General features: G+C 38.6%; 2 protein-coding genes across 2 annotated transcripts in view; one reads left to right on the top strand and one right to left on the bottom strand.

Annotated features, from left to right (window-relative positions):
- patj (PATJ crumbs cell polarity complex component) overlaps positions 1–4624 on the bottom strand; it is a 164387-nt gene extending 159763 nt beyond the window's left edge. The window contains exon 1 of the mRNA XM_048602089.1: positions 4537–4624. The gene's annotated coding sequence lies outside the window, so the exon portion shown is untranslated. The remainder of the gene's footprint in view (positions 1–4536) is intronic.
- Positions 4625–5165: 541 nt separating this feature from the next.
- The window catches only part of tm2d1 (TM2 domain containing 1), a 45294-nt gene continuing 33155 nt past the window's right edge, over positions 5166–17304 (top strand). The window contains exons 1-3 of the mRNA XM_048602088.1: positions 5166–5338; positions 5996–6069; positions 7642–7750. Of these exons, the coding sequence (XP_048458045.1) occupies positions 5223–5338; positions 5996–6069; positions 7642–7750 (299 nt within the window). The 5' untranslated portion in view covers positions 5166–5222. The remainder of the gene's footprint in view (positions 5339–5995; positions 6070–7641; positions 7751–17304) is intronic.

Genomic DNA, 17304 nt, shown 5'->3' with positions numbered 1-17304 from the left:
CTGCCTGTGCTGTGAAATTCTCTGTCCAAAAGGTTATAGTTTTATTCTCTTCAGTCAAAAGAGTTTTTCCCACATAATACCGTAACAATCACCACAGAATCAAGGTTGAAGTTAGCTAGATGACTCTTAAGCTATTTAATCTGTCATTTCTGGTTGTTGAGTCAACTATTACACCAAGGACATGTTGATTTGTATCTTCCACAGTTGGCATTCCATTACATAATATGCATGCTCATGAATGTCCCACTATTCTAGGTTATCTTCCAAAGACATTTGCTGTTGCTGTCAACCACTTTGTGTGCGTAAGAATAATTAATTCTGTGACTCAGTAGTTGTTTTTGACTTTTCCACAGTTTGAAAATGTCCCACCTCCTTGTAAAACTTTATCATGCGAATGCAAGTTTTGTAGGATCTTTGAATATTTTTAAAGTGGAGGTAAGTCAATTCTTGATAAGCAATGGGGTGAAAGATTGTCAGGGTAGGCAAGAATATGGAGCAATCAGATCAGCCATTATCTAACTCAACGCTGGTGTAGGCTCAAGAAGCCAAGTAGCCTTCTCCTATTCACAATTTGTAAATTCATATGGACATTGTTTATGTTTTTTTCTTAAAATCAACTCCAATTTCTACCAAAAAATTTAAGAATTATTCTTTGTATTGCTCTTCTATGGGATATTTTTACTAATACAGCCCCTGCAGTATGGAAGCAGGCCATTCAGCTCATCGGAGAGACGTGTAGACTCAAAGAGCATCTCACCCAAACACACCCCCTACCCTATCCTCATAACCCTGCATTTCCCATGGCTAATCCACCTCACCTATACATCCCTGGACACTATAGGCAATTTAGCACAGCCAACCCACCTAACTTGCACATCTTTGGACTTGAGTGTGGAAACTGGAGCACCCAGAGGAAACCCACACAGACATGGGGAAAATGTGCAAACTCCACACGGTCACCCGAAGCTGGAATCAAACCTGGATCCCTGGTGAGTTGAGGCAGCAGTGCTAAGCACTGAGCCATCATCCCTTAGTGAGATGCTGAAGTCTGATGAACTTCTTGAGCTAATTTTATTTTCCGTCCCCGTTATTCTTTTGTGCTTTTTTGGATGTCACCATTTCAATAGTTATTTGTAATGTGTGATCATGTTTCCATTACAACGTATCGGAAATACATGAATCAAATATTCTTCTGACAATCTGTCTCAAATTAGCTCTGATTATAAAGTACTATAATCACAAAATTCTAAAAAGTGTTTAAATATCATTTAAGAAGTTCTCAACAGGTTCTCCAAGAAGCTGTATTCTTTGTCTAAATCTTGCATTCTCCATTACACAAATCATACTTGATATAAAAAGTGACTGTTAAATGCTCTTACAGTTGTGTCAAAGGTATCAGTTTCTTCTCTTACATTCAGAGGTTTTAAAACACGATCTGCTACTGGACCTATATGTTCACTTGTTCTTTTCTAGACTTCTTTGGTGATTATGATGAGATCCTACATCACAAAAACTGTCTCTCTCATTCAGTTGATGCCCTGTCTAAATGATTTGCAAAGTGTCTTATCTTACTCTTAAATTTAACCGCCTTTGTTTCTGTAATTTAAATTATTCACTTGAAAACTGTCGCAGGACTTTTATAGTTTTTGTGGATGCAGCTGGTTTACTGGTCAGTTTTAAATTGTACAATTATTTGATTCTGTTAAATATTGAATTTTCATCAAACTTAAGTGTTTGTGATTGTTTTCTTTAATTATCAAAGAATTAAAATAAATTGCAAAGAGGCCTTGTCATTAAAAAAGCTTTGCCATCTTAATGAAGAATTCTTTACTTCTATCATCCTATTTTTCTTTTCAGATTAAATTCTGTTCAAGTTGAAAGCTTTACATTTGCAAATCATCCTATTTCTGCTGAATTTTTTTCAAGCATTTAAAAAGATTATTGAAATGCTTTAAAAATGAACAAATACTGTATTTTTTTAAATTTCCTCCAAAGATGGTGGAAAGACTGTAAATTTGCACTGTTATCCTTCTCTTCTCTGGTTTTCATCACCGTTTTACTATTTCTGCTTCTTCTAAATTCATAAAAATAGTGTGGCACTAACACAACATCTGAAATAAGTATTTCCAGTTGAGCAATCAAAATTTGTTTCTTCCTTCAAATTATTGTTTTAATCAACTGTCTCTGGCTTTCTCATTCTCATTAGTCAAATAATAATTTTAGGTCTACCTACAGCAAATGAACTGCAGTCCTTCATGAATTCAGCTCACCACCACCTTCTCAAGGACAAGTAGGGATGAGATATAATTGCTGGCCAGCCAGCGATGCCAGCATCTCTCAATGCTAATTCTTCACGTGTGATCTTTTCTTCAATCGTTATTTTGGTAGTTTTTCCCAAATCTAAGTGAGTTTAACAATTCTCACTTATTAATTGTAACAATTTAAGCCTTCTTTTACTATTGTATCTTACAATTTCTCCTCAAACGCAAACATTTTCACCGTTTTTGCACAACTGAACATTTTCTTTTGTTCCGTCCCAAATCCCCAATGTATTTTCACTCTTCCACTCAGGGTCTTAATTCATATCAGGTATCCAATATCAAGTGTTGTATCCCAAGTTTATGATTCAGATGTTTTCCCTTGTAGCTCTGGTAAAACTCTCCACAGTCTGCTCAAGTTTCTTTCAATATTTTTCAATGCTAATAGATATTGTAAGATTTTACGGGCAGACTTATTACTGCTATCAGTGCCCTCATGGAAACTGACAGGTTCTGTGTGCTCTTGAACCACTGAATATTTAAAGTCACATTCAGTTTTCTGATTGGAATTTTTTCTACTTTATTCTCCATGGAAGACTATGGTTTTCGTACAACTGAAGTTTTCTTAAGGCTGTGTCTATTGCTGCCATCATATTATAAGTCAAAATCCTTATCATTGTCACCATCTAATGATATGATATGCTAACCTATCTGCAATGTCTTTGGTAAATTTTCTACCACAAATCCTTCTAGTGGTATTAGTCTAAGCTAGTGATACTAAGCGGGGAAAGATGCCTCATGAACCATATAATATGTCAAGCTTCAAGAACAGTAAAGATTCATAACATAGTAGTTATTAACAAATTATATTACATCTCAGGTACATGATGGTTTCTTGCAAGACATTCAGGTTCAACTTAAGAGTAAGTGCAAGTTACTGCTTCTGAAACATCTGTTACACAGACACGGAGTAGGCAATGGCAAACTGCTGTTACAGATGCACGATTGAAAGCATTCTATCTGGGTGCATATCAACTTGGTACAACAACTGCTCTGCCCTGCTATGTAAGAAGTTACATAAAGTTGTAACCATCACGCAAGCCAACCTTCCATGCATGGACTCCAACTACACTTCTTACTGCCGCAGAAAGGCAGCCAACATCATCAACGACCCCTCCCACCCCAATTATACTTTCTTCCAACAGGCAGAAGCTACAAAAAGCCCAAACACACATACGAACAGGTCCAACAACAGCTTCTTCCCTATTGTTATTAGACCGCTGAACGGACTTCTCCAATTTCAATTCAATGTTGACCTGCTTTTGTCCATCTCCTGTACGACCATAATCTTGTAAGACTCGAGGTCTGTTTAAACACCCCATGATCTTTATGTCCTTATGTGTTATGATCTGCCTGTACTGCACTCAAAACAAAACTTTTCACAGCACTTAAGTACATGCGATAACAATTAATCAAATCAAATCAGCACTTTCAACTGACTTCAGCCACTATTGAGGCAGCTTCCACGTTTATTTCATGTTTTTCTATAACTAAATAAGGTTTCAATAGTTTGCTATTAAGACCGAGATTCTTTCATTTCAGAACCTTTACACTTGTAATGGAGAAATCAGCGTCTAAAGAAGTCTACGTAATATACTTAACATTTAAAAACTACGTGTATTATTAAGATAGTTTCTAATATATATTAAAATTTTATATCGGTCATCACTATGACGGCAATGGCAAAGAACACATTTAAGATTTAAATCCCTGATCGGATGAAGGTAGGCTTAAAATTAGGACTTGCTTACGACTGTCTGGTTTTCGGTGTGTGATCGGCCCAATACAGACGGGACATGATATTTATTAACCAGGCAAATTTAACATTAACCGAACATGTTTATCCGAAAACCACCAAGATGAAGCAAGTGCGCTGAAATATGGCTAAAATATTTCGCAAGAATGTCACCTCCTGATCAGATTTTTTTAAAAAAAGTTTGCTCCCTGTAAAGTTTTGGTCCGGGGGAATTCCTCAAGTAGCAGCTCCAGGCCCGACTGTATTTACACTTTGCAACTTCAACTGATTTCGCCCAACTTTCTCCGGGAAACCTCGCTGCCGTTAGCCCGTTGCAGTTCACCACAGCCGCCGCTCCGCGTCTTTACCTGTGTCTCTGCGCCCCCCCTCCAACCCCGAGCTGGGCCCACTCCCCGGCTCCCGGCTCCCGGCTCCCGGCCTCACCTGCCCGAACGGAAATGACATTACACTGAGAGCACTCACCTGAGACACGGGCAGAGTGAGGCGGAGCACCTGCACCAACCCCCTTCCCCCCCCCCACCCCCGACCGTGGGAACTGACAGCTCTCTCCATGACCATGAATTACTGAATTCCCCAGGCACTGGGACTTTATATTCCACCTCGGAATGTGTACTCTTTCCCCCCCTCCCCTCCTCAGCCTGGAAATGGCTGTAATCCCTCAGGGACTTGACCCTCTCCGAGAAGGACCCATTACCGGTCGGAGTGAACCTCCCTTGCCCCCCGCCAATGTATTACTTTATTATCCAGCACTGTACTCTCCCCAGCCAGAACTGACAGGCTGTAGCCTCCTCCGAACCTCTTCCCCTTCACCCGCCCAAACCACCTAAAACCTGCCCAAGGACCCCCCGCCTTCCTATTAACGCTGATGGTTTAGTTTTGGTTACCAGTGTTATGTTTGCATATCTGTGCGGTGCTCGGGCAGAGGTCTTGGATACCAAGACCGGTGGTATTTGCACGTCCATGATATTTGATGGGAGTTCTGGGGTGTTTTTTTTTCAGTGTTACATTTGGACACAATTGTAACGGTGTCCCCTTGTCTGCAGCGTGAGTTTCAGTGCAATTTCCAGGTCAGTGTTGTGTCCCGTGCATCTGCTGAGGGAGGGGACTGGCCTCCTGCTTCCTGCAGCGACACGTGATCAGGTTCCAAGATGGCGCTACCCAGGGACCGGTGGCAGTTACGGCTCTGTCTCCTGTTTCTTTGCTTTTGTTTCATAGGCGCTGTCCTTGTCGATGTTGATAAATGCGAAGAACTGCGAATCGGGCAATATCCTTTACTTTCCATCTTTTATCCTTGGATAAGTTGGTTGGCCAGACAGCCAAAAAGTAATTGAGCAATCGCGCGAGTTTCTTTTCTAATGGAGGGCACACCAGGTCTGGTCTTATTCTTAAATTATCGCGTTAGGAATGAAGATTCAGGGTCAACGCTGCAGGGCTGTTAGTAGTGAGTTCCATGCATTTACAAAAAAACAAGTTACAATTCTGTTAAATTGTCACTTGAAAACAACAAAGAGGATGTACTGTTCTAACAGAACCCGTATTGTCCACATTATCATAATGTAGTAATCCTCTTCCTGTATGCGTGATCTGTAATATATAACGTATGTGGATATCAATTCCTTTTATTACCAACTGCACAATCAACAAGTGTTGGGAGAGAGTAAAATTTAATATGTAATTTCTACTGGCACTTATTTGCAACACAACTGTTATGTGACCGGTTTTACTTGTGCATTAGGATGGTTGATAAGTTTGTCGTGTTATAGTCAAGCAACTATTTTACAAAATGTTACCGGAAATATGTGATCTACTGCTTAGTTTCTATTGATAATTATTGACTTTCAAAATTATTGGTGAGCACTAAATATAGATAAACCGAAAATATATAATTTTAGAAAAGTTTCCTTAATATTTGTTTTCATACATACATTTGTGATAGTCCTAAGATAAATGATGTAACACAAGAGCCAGAAAATTGCACAAATGAAACAGCTTTTGGTACGTGGTATTTTCTTATCAACCATAATGCCTGGCTTTTGTAGCAAAGGGAAAATTACTTGTTTCAAGACTGTTAGTTTTATTTTTGACCTTTTAAGGAAGAACTCCAAGAATTGTTGTCAACTTTCTGATGCATGAGCCTTTTCCTGTTTAGATACATATGTGCAATAAAAGTTGATTTAGATGAAAGGAAAGTACCAAGGATTATAGAAACCTGTAAATAAAAACAGAAAATGGTGGAAATACTCAAAACAGATTTAGCAACGGTGATCAACCTGAAGCATTTCTGTTTCTGTCTTCGCAGGTGTTGGTACAGCTGCCAGATAAGCAGCAGCAGTGTTTCTGTGTTTATATCAGATGTTTGATTGACTTCATTTATTATTGAGAAATGAGTGGTTTGGATGTTGAGGTTATAATAATGGAAAAACCAGAAAGTAAATCATGGATTACAGGGAAAAAGCAAACAAAAATGGAGTTGAGAAATATTAGATCAGACCACTCCTTGTTTTGATGTTTCGCTGTTTCACCCCAGAGAACAATTAATGTTAAGCAACATGTATCTATAGTATTTATTAGTCCCACAGCAAAAACTACTTGTATATGAATTTTACAATGACCTGTGAAAATGTCTTCAAGCTTGTTCCCACCAAATAGTCTTAAAGGCACAATATTTTGTATTTTCAATGAATTGTCTACGCTTCTGATGCTTTCCTACCAATGTACTGTCCTTGGTAGTAACATGAAGTGGAAGTTGGGTCACTTGTATATGAAAATACATACCCCACCATGTAAAGAAACTGCTGCCTTCATACATATCTCCAATCTAGTTTTGAATGTCAGTTTCTGCCTTCATCACTACCCTGGAAGCAAAACTTTGATCTTTCAATTCCATTTGTAAAGATGTTTCTGCCACCACAGTTCTAGAATTCTTACATTGAATGTTGTGCCAAAAGCCCCTCATTTGTGAAACAGTTTCAGTCGAGAATTGTTCCCAATATTGAGATAATATTGATGCAAGGTGTCGCCTTGATAATATAATGTTGTCAGTGGACAACAGGGCATAATTTTTTCCCATATTGTTCATTAAGTTTCTTCACTTGTCACTTTTCTTTTGCAAGATGTAGGTGTTTCAGTTAAAGGTGGTCAGCACAGAATTAATTGAGGAATATTTTTCCTGTGTTCAAAGTTGGATGAAATGAGACATAGAAAGTAGAAGTAAGAGGAAGCCATTTGGATCATGAGTCCACTCCCATCATTCAACATGATCATGACTGATCCCCCTCAACGTAATACCGCTTGCTTTCTCCCCATGCCCCTTGACACATGGAAACAGGTTTATGTTGAGATGTTGCAACGTGAATCTAATGAAGTTCCATTGGATACTGAATTTTTAAACTTTAAATATTGCTTTAAATATTAAATAAATACATTCATTTTCATAGATGTTAGCACGTGTATAGTAATAAATGTCGAAAAACTAGATTATGTGCATTAACATACAGGCTCTGTTCATGAATATGAAGCAAAACATACTATAATTTAGATAACATTTTCCTCTAATTTTATTTTTAGTTCCTTGTATGCCAGCTCCTAATATTACCTGCAGAAATTATAGCGGCTTGGTGAATACCTTCACTGGAAAAGAAGTAGGCTTCTATAAGCCCCTTCCTTGCCGTAATGTGTAAGTATTTCAGCCCATTATATTATTTCAGGCTAAATATCTTTTGTTATGAATACTAGTTTTAAAATGTTGCATTTGTGATGCGTTTAAATGTGGAATGGACATAATTGAAGCGGAGTCTACAGTTTTTTTGGAAGTTAGCCAGATGGGTTTTGAAACAGACATGTTAAACTGTCTAGTGGTAAACATTATTTAAATGGAGACAAAAAGAAAACTTAGATATCAAATGCCCCTTCTCTGTACTGCAGAATTCTAAAATTAGTCTGCCTAGGTAAACATGGTGACCAGTTTGTTCACGGCGAGATTTCACAACATACTATTCAGAGTGAACAGTTAGTTTGTTAAAATAGGAGTGGTGGTTTTGACACTCTAAAATTCCCTGTGATTCTTAGATTGCGTACTTAAAATATTTATTTGTATCACTTATGGAGCAGAGAAACTAGACTGATTGAAATTACTAATTTGCCCTAAACTCTTAATTTTATCCTATTCACCATATTTAATGCTTTTGTAACACTGAAATGTTGTTATTTCTCCTAGTCTTGTCAAATTCATGGCAGTACCTTGTACAAGAAGGCAAGATGATAATAAGTTATAAACTATAACATTTGTTGAGCACCCTTTTGGTTATTATGCTAATTTTATTTTTATCAACGCTCTGCTCTTTCTGGTGTCTTCTGTGGAATGTATTAAGGTGTTTAATTTTGTTAACTGCCATTGCTATGAGCCTGAGAAATGACATCTATGTAAGAAATATCTAGACATAGATTTAGTCTAAACCTAGAATGACTGTATTGACCAAACCAGCAAAGAACTTGCTTATGGAAAAGCTGTAATGCTAACCTTTCTTTGAAAGGTAACAAAACTTGCAGCCACTGGGAACCACAAAAATTAACAAAACAGATTACACTTTTCATCCTTACCATCACTGCATTGTCACCAGGCATATTAGACTTCCAGAATCGTACGATTTCATATCCTATTTGAGATATTAATTTCTGAACCAGACATTAACACTCTGACTTTTGTATGTCTTATTTATGCGTGGAATTTGTTCTGCTAAAAATAGGATTTCTTTTTCTTAGCTATGTTGTTTACAATTGACTAAAGTCAAATTGCGTAGTAAAATAATGCAGCTGACAACAGCCAAGGTTACCACACATAATTAGCTGCACTGCTTAAGTTGCCCCAAATGAAGCAGAATTGATTCCTTTTCTGTCCCTGCACATGTTCCATGTCAGCGCAACTATTTCCACTGACAAAAATTTCTATTTTTCACCCAATTTTTCACACCTTTTGTTTCTGTGAAATTTTTGGGAACTCAGCAAGAAATTTGTAAAGGAGTATCTCAAAGGTGGCAGTCTCTGGATTGCTTGCAGTGCTATCAACCTGCAAGAGTAGGAATACAAAGATAAGAAGGATTGATGCCTGGCATTAAGGAAGAGGAGGGAGCTATTCAGATTCTTGGACACTGGGTTTATTTCAGATGCAGAGAGCAATATGTTTAAAAGAGAAAAGTTGTATCTCAACAGAATGGGGACCAATGCCTTAATGGAGGCGTTCACTAGTGTGGCTGGAAAGGTTTTAAACTCAATTAATGAAGGGTGGGATACCAGCAAATAGAAGCAGATGTGAGAATGTTGAACAGTACAAGAGAAAGTCAAAGTACTAAATTATTTAGGAACAACTAAGAATAACAATGGGTTTACAGAGGCCTATATTGAAAATGACTCTAAAATGGCTCAAAAATAGAAATTGCTGAAAAAGCTCAGTAGGTCTGGCAGCACCTGTGAAGAGAAATCAAGGTTAATGTTTCAGGTTGAGTGACTCTTCCTCGGAGCCCTTTAAAATGGCTGCACTTTCTTACACTGACATAAAATAGCTCCTTATGTCAAGTAGAAGAAGCAGCTCACCTTTGAAATCAACTTCTCTAAGTTCTGTCCAGTTTCTTGCTGCAGAAATTCTGTGAAGCAAACTAAAAGAAGCCATCGGAGTTCAGCAATCTTGCTATCAGGGAATTCTCAAGCACCTTCACAGATCTCTACAATATTTTCTACGTGAAGTTTTCATGACCATAGCACCATGGCACCAATTATGGTGCTCAGTGGTACATTGATGCACGTATGTGCAATATTGGGAAGCATGAGGCCTTGTGTTGAAGATGTCCTGAAATGTATGCAAAACCAAAGGTGCCTAGAGTGGACATCACGATGGAGATTAAAAATGCAATAATAAAGCAGGGACCATTATTTTAAGTAGTGAAATGGGATCAACTAAATGGAGTGATGTTATATGTGAGTACTTGTATCAGTAAAAGGGGAGAAAGTAAAGATAAGGAATGGAGCCAAAACCAATAGCATATACTGAAAGACTTGTTATGCTTTGAGCGGATAAGTTGTCTTGCTGTGTAGATTGAGATAGAGGCTCAGGGTCTTTGAAGAGCCCACGAGAGAACGGTGAAATTTGCCAAAGATCCTTAGACCACATCTTCCAAACCCACAGATATTTACATCTGGAAGGACAATGGCAGCAGATATGTTGTAACACCATGACCAGCAAGTTCCCCTCCAAGCCACTCACCATCCTGACTTGGAAATATATTGCTGTTCCTTCGCTGTTTGCTGGCTCAAAATCCTGGAATTCACTCCCTAATGGCACAGTAGGTCTACATGATCTGCAGCATTTCAAGAAGGTGGCTCACCACACGACAAGATATGGGCAAAAACTGCTGGCTGGCCAGCCAGCGATGCCCATGTCCCATTAGTGAATTTTAAAAAAGGGACAATTACTCCTACAATTGTACAAATAGCTTACTTCCAGACTTATCAAAATAGAAACATTTCAATAATGGAAGAATTAACCATTCAGTAGTTAATTCCTTAGGCAAAAGATCTAGATTTTCTTAAGATGGCTGTGAAGTAATTAAAGGTACCTATTGGAATATGAAAGAGTGGTTTTGAACTTCTGATGGGACGTAGAGAGAAGTTGTGTGATTAATCAAGTTCTGTGTATCCATTTGGGTGAGTTAGAAGACCACCAGCAGCTGTAAAAGAAAGCTTATGTTCTCTTATGCTTTTTTTTATCTTCTTTTACAATCAAATAAGATTTGATAAATTATCTATATTCCTGCAAGCAAACAGAGCACTTGTAAGGAAAACTTCAGTTTCACAGTGGTGTTTGCATTAGCTACAATCTTAAACTGCAAGGAAACACCATAGCCTTTCAGAATCATCAAATTGTTTTGGCCCAGGAGGAGGTCATTTGGCCTATCATGCCAATCCCCTATCTTTTCCCCATATCCCTGCGCACCATTTCTATCCAAATAATCATCCAATGCTGGAGACAACTGATTGCCCAAAACAGCCACTGACAACCAGAAACACTTGTATTTTTTTTTTCTCATTAAACTTTTAACTTTGCTGAAGTTTATCCCCTATTCTGAGAATTCTATTTTGCACATTCAGCTCGAGTGTGGGTTTGAGCATGAGTTGTAGAGGTTTGGATGTAATTTTACATCTTTAGCTTTGTTAAAAATATTTCTGGATTTTAGCCCAATGAGACTAAATGCTTATTAGAAACCTGTCAGTCTCATTCTTTTTAATCCTACTGTAAACAGTTAAGTATGCGCTGAATTGTCAAATACATCCCTCCTAAATGTTAGAAAACCTGTTACAGTCAAAGAAGAAATAGGAAAGAGCTGAACCATTCCATCCCTTCTCAATCATAATTATTAGGGGGAGAAAAAAGACACTTAATTTAGAATGGCCAGCACAGATTTGTAAAATCCTGCGTGAGTGATCTAATTGAATTTTTTTGACGAAGCAGCAGGGAAGATTCATCAAGGAAGTGCAGTGGATTTGATCAGTACAGACATTTAAAATGTGTTTCAGTAGCTAGACATAAAGGATATTTAACAAAATTGAGGCTTTCGGAATAGGTTAATTAGTAAGCCTACATGGGAGAGAAACAGTGGTTGATTTTGAGGGATAGCAAATTTACAGGTGGCACAGTGGCTCAATGGTTAGCACTGCTGCCTCTCAGCGCTAGGAACTGGGTTTGATTCCAGTCTCGGATGACTGTCTGTGTGGAGTTTGCACATTCTCTTTGTGTCTGCGTGGGCTTCCTCCAGATGCCATGGTTTACCCTCTCGGTCCAAAAAATATGCAGGTTAGGTGAATTTGCTATGCTAAATTGCCCATAGCGTCCAGGAATGTATAGGTTAGATGAATTAGCCATGGGAAATGAAGGGTTACAGGGACAGTGGGGTGTTTGTGGAGAGTCTGGTTGGGATCCTCTTCGGAGGGTTGGTATGAACTTGATGAGCCAAATGGCCTGTTTCCACGCTGTAGGGATTCTGTCATTCTAAGAAATAGTTGGGAAAAGTGTTGGTTGGCAAGATGGAGTTGCCAGGAGCATTAGGCCAGGGCTTTTGCTGGGGGTCGTGACTTTAGTTGGGGGCTGTTAGTTCTCCCCCTTTTGATGGGGGCTGTCCCTTTTCGCTAGAGAGTAGGACAGTGCCTTATACCAGGCTGGAGAAGTCCATTTGCATGGTCCAGAGGTAATGGAAATGGAGATGATCGACCATTTCAAAGATATGATTATTCCACAGGGTGCCAACATGATCTAGATGGACCTACGAGCCTCCTGTGTCAAAATTACTGTATGTTTATGGTAGGCTATGTACATAACAATGCCATACCATAAAGTTAATTAATTGTGCCCTAACGCGTGAATACACAGCTAGTTTAAACCATTAACCTTTACCAAGGCTGTTCCTCATGAATATTTTATTTGTTCATTTCTGTGCATTGAAAGGGAGCAATTTAGTTTTGTTTTATTATAAAATTAAGATACTTGAATATCCATGATCTGCAAATGTTTGCATAAAAACAGAAATCACACATTAGCAATTATAATTCTTGAGTCCTTCTCATATGATCATTTTTGTAAGATGAAAGCTAGACAGAATCTAAATGACTGAATTTGTGCTGACAGGTTCAATTTCTTCAGGGTACAATTGTGAACTATCACGGGCAATAATTGTATTGGTCAACTTGACAAGCTTAAAATTAATTGTTTTTCTTGTGTAAGAATTCAGCAAGAATTTTATCTTCATTTCTTCTGATTTTTGAAATGCAGGGGCACTTATGGTCATTGTAAAGCCCCAAATGCTGTTTTGCTAAGTGCATTGACTGCCATGTTTGACTGGACTTCAAAAGTAAACTATTGATTATGATATCATTGGGATGATGTGTGGGTGTTATAGTGTTATTTAAATGAATTGATTTCATGGCCAAAACTTTGCTGGCCATGAGTATCACACTGCCTGATGCTCATTATCAAGCTATTGCATCCTCGATTGATTCCGACCCTGTGTCTGCAGGCATATGTTTGAGGTTCAGAAAGTTATGGTCATGAATTCAGTTAGCGGTTGAATAGTTAACTTGTCAGCATGACAGCACTGAAATAATTTTACCTGATTGTAATTAGCTCCACTTTGACGCATGTTGTGAATGTTATTTTCATGATTTGATACTGACTGGTTCATTAACTTTAGGTTAGTTGCCCATACGAGTGACATCAGAGCTTAGTTTCTTTGAATCCATCTTGACTATTCATTAACTGTGTCTGTTATCACTGTTAACTAAGGAAACATACCATAATGCTCTATAGAAATTATGATGTAATGCTGCCTCATAGAATCATATGTAAATTTATGTCTGTTTCCAAATGTGTTCAATTGGACATTTCTTCCAGATTCATGCTCTCAAAAGTGCTTGGAAAAAGTCATAGTCTCTGTGCAAGCAATAAATTTCAATTTGGTCCATCATGATCATGCTGGTTGAATCATGCCAGCTTTTGATTCATAGTCCTGTAAGTTACAGCACTTCACAGATGCATCCAAGTACTTCCTAAATTTTGAGGGTTTTTACTGTACTATCCTTTGGGTAGTAAGTTCAAATCTCCATCATCTGAGTGAAAAAAAAATCCTCTTAAATCTCTCAACCTCTGTACTTTAACCCCAAATCTGTGCTCCCAGATTCTGGAACTTTAAAAGAAATCAGATCTTCCTATTTAGTTTATCAAGATCCTTCATTATATTAATAAAATTATGTCTCTCCTCAACCTCCTGTGTTCCAAGTAAAACACCCATAGCTTGTTCAGTCCTTTCCTTTAACTATAATCCTCTAGTTCAGGCAACATCTTTGTCAATTTCCTTTGTAATTTCTCAAGCACAACCTCATCTTTACTGTTGTGCGATGATCAGAATTGCACGCAGCAAACCAATTGTGGCCTTAATAGATTGTTTTTCAGGAACACAAACAAAGTTGCTGGAAAAGCTCAGCAGGTCTGGCATCATCTGTGAAGGGAAAAACAGAGTTAACATTTCAGGTCCAGTGACCCTTCCTCCGTTCTGAGCTGCGGTTTTCCAGCAACTTTGTTTTTGTTCCTGATTTACAGCATTCGCAGCTTTTTGGTTTTTATTTAGATTATTATTCAGTTCCACCATAAAGTCTTTGCTCTGATTTTTCAGTGTCACACTCAGTAAAATTCAAATGCATTCTTGACCACCTTAACAGCTTTTCTCACCCCTTTTGGAGATCAGGCGATGTGCACCCCCAAGTCCTGAACTTTTCTTTGTACTGCTTGGTATTTTAACATTTCTTGTATATTGTTAGCCTTCCCCAAATGTATTTCTTCACACAGGTCATTATTGACCTCCATCTGCCACGTGCTCATTTAAATAGTTCTTGAATGTCTAGAGGGTTCTCACCTCTTAGGCAGTGAGGCCCAGTTACTTGCAAGTTACTTTCACAACTGGAAAGTTAGTTGAAGAAGTGTATTTTTCTGGTCACTTTATTTTTTTCTATAAATCTAACTAATTTCCAGTAAAGTGCTCCCAATTAATACCTCTTCCATCTGATTTGGCTTCATTCCTAAAACTAAGTCCAGAACTGACCCCTCTCCTGTTGATTCTGAGAAGTTCTCAATGAATTTTAAGAATTCTGCCCCATTGATATCTTTCATGCTACTTTATTCTTGTTAATTCTGGATAGTTGAAATCTCCCTCCATTATTGTCTTATTTTGGCATTTCTCAGAGATTTGTCCTCATGGTTGCTCCTCTTCTCTTTGTGACTGCTTGTAGGTCTATTGTATGCTCCCAACAGTGCAATTGCCCCTTTTTGTGTTCTTCAGTTCAATCCATATGGTTGCATTTGACACACTTCCACCGTAATAGCCTTAGCATTTTAAAAAATGCTATGTTGTGACCCTTTTTTAATCTCCCTGAAACCAGTCTCGGTAAGAAATCAGAAGACCATTTCCTAAACATCATACATTTGAAGTATATGCCATTTAGCACCCCCTTGTTAGCTATTTTCAAGTCTTTGTTTCCTCTGCCTTGCAAAGACATGTACTAATTTTTCTCTTTGCCTTCCATTTATATCTTCTCTTTTTGTTTCTGAATCTACTTTCAGATTTGAGTTAGATTTTTGTTATCATGTACTGAGACACAGTGAAAAGTGTTGTTTTGCATGCTATACAGGCAAATTGTAATATACAAAGTGCATTAGCATACAGAGTACAGCCACAGGGAAGGAGCAGAGAGAGAGATCAACCTTAAGATTTGGGAGGTCTGTTCAAAAGCCTGATAACAGTGGGGAAGAGGCTGTCCTTGGGTCTGTTCGTACATGTATACAAACTTTTATACCTTCTGTACTACGAAATAGGATGGCAGAGAGTATAACTGGGGTGGGACTAGTTTTTGATTAGGTCCGTTGCTTTCCCAAGTCAACTGAAAGTATAGATGGATGGAAGGCTGGTTTGCATGATGGATTGGTCCGTGTTCATGACTATCTATCGTGTCTTGCAGTCTTAGGAAGAGCGTTGCCATACCACACTGTGATACATCCAGATAGGATGCTTTCTATGGTGCATCTATAAAAATTGCTAAGAATCTTTGTGGACATGCCAAATTTTCTCAGCCTCCCGAGGAGGTAGAAGCATTGTTGTCCTTTCTTGACATTGCATTGAGATAGGTGGACCAGGACAGATTGTTGGTGGCCTTCACTCCCAGGAACTTGACACTTTCGACTACCTCCAGCTCAGCACCATTGATGCAGGCAAGAGCATGCCGTCCACTCTGCTTCCTGAAGTCAATGACCAGCTTCATTTTGCTGACATTGATGGAGACATTATAAACTGAAAGAACTGCAGATGCTGTAAAACAAACAAAAACAGAAATTACTGGAAAAGCTCAACAGGTCTGACAGCATCTGTGGAGAGAAATCAGAGTTAAGGTTTCAGGTTGAGTGACCCTTCCTCAGAACGGGAGACATTTTTGCCTTTACACACGCTACTAAGTACTCGATTTCCTTCCTGTATTCTGTCTCGTCTTTTGAGATCCGACCTATAACAGTAGTGTTGTCAGCAAACTTGTAAATGGAGTTGGGGCTGAATTTGGCCACAGGCGTGAGTGTGTAAGGAGTATGTTGTCCTGAGTGCGAAAGGTGATTGAGATATACAAGGCTGGAGAAATAATGGGGAGCCAAGAATAGGCAGAGGTTTCGATAAATACTTTGCAGCGGGTACGCGGTAACATACTGGCATAGATAGAAGATTGGCTTGCTACAGGAAACGTAGAGAAAGTATAGGTGGGTCTTTTACAGGCAACAAAACATTGAGGATGATGTGCCGCAGAGGCAGGTGCTGGGTCTCAACTGTTTACAATTTATATGAATGATTTGGACAAAAGAATCAAAGATATAGTAACTAAATTTCCTGATGACATAAAGTTAGGTGGGAATGTAAATTGTGACAAGGGCGTAGGGAGCCTACAAAGGGATATTGGGGATATGTTAAGTGAGTGAACAAATATCTGGCAAATGGAGTGAAAAGTGAGAAAATGGTGAATTGTTCATGTTGACAGAATAAAAAAGCATTATCTACATGGTTGGAGGTTGCAGAGCTCTGAAATGCAGGGAGATCTGGGTGTCCTCATGCTTGAATCACAGAAGGTTAGTATGCAGGTAGAGCAAGTAGTCAGGAAAGCTCATAGAATGTTGTGTGATAGAATGGGAGGGGAATTGAATGCAACAGTAGGGAGGATATAATACCAGAGCATTTAGAGTACATAAAATGACTGAGTCAACATGGCTTCACAAAGGGGAACTCGTGCCTGACAAGTCAACTAGAATTCTTTGAGAGGGTAACTAACAGGATAGATAAAGGGGATTCTGTGGCTGTAATATGTTTGGATTTTCTGACCGCATTTGATAAGGTCCTATATATTAGGCTACTTAGTACGAGCCCATGGTATTGTATGTAGTGTATTAACATGGATAGAGGATTGGCTAACAAGAAGAGGAGAGTTGGGATGGGGATACTTTCAGAATGGCAAACTGTGACAAGTGATATGCCACAGGGATCAGAGCGAGGTCACGATTCTTGACAATATATGTTCATGACTTGGATGAAGAAAGTGAATATACTGTTACCACATTTGCAGATGACACAAATATAGGTGGAAAGGGAAATAGTGAGGATGATGTAC

This window comes from Rhincodon typus, chromosome 10 (assembly GCF_021869965.1).
Source record: "Rhincodon typus isolate 14 chromosome 10, sRhiTyp1.1, whole genome shotgun sequence".
NCBI classification, from domain to species: Eukaryota; Metazoa; Chordata; class Chondrichthyes; order Orectolobiformes; family Rhincodontidae; genus Rhincodon; species Rhincodon typus.
This window is presented reverse-complemented; position numbering and strand designations above follow the sequence as displayed.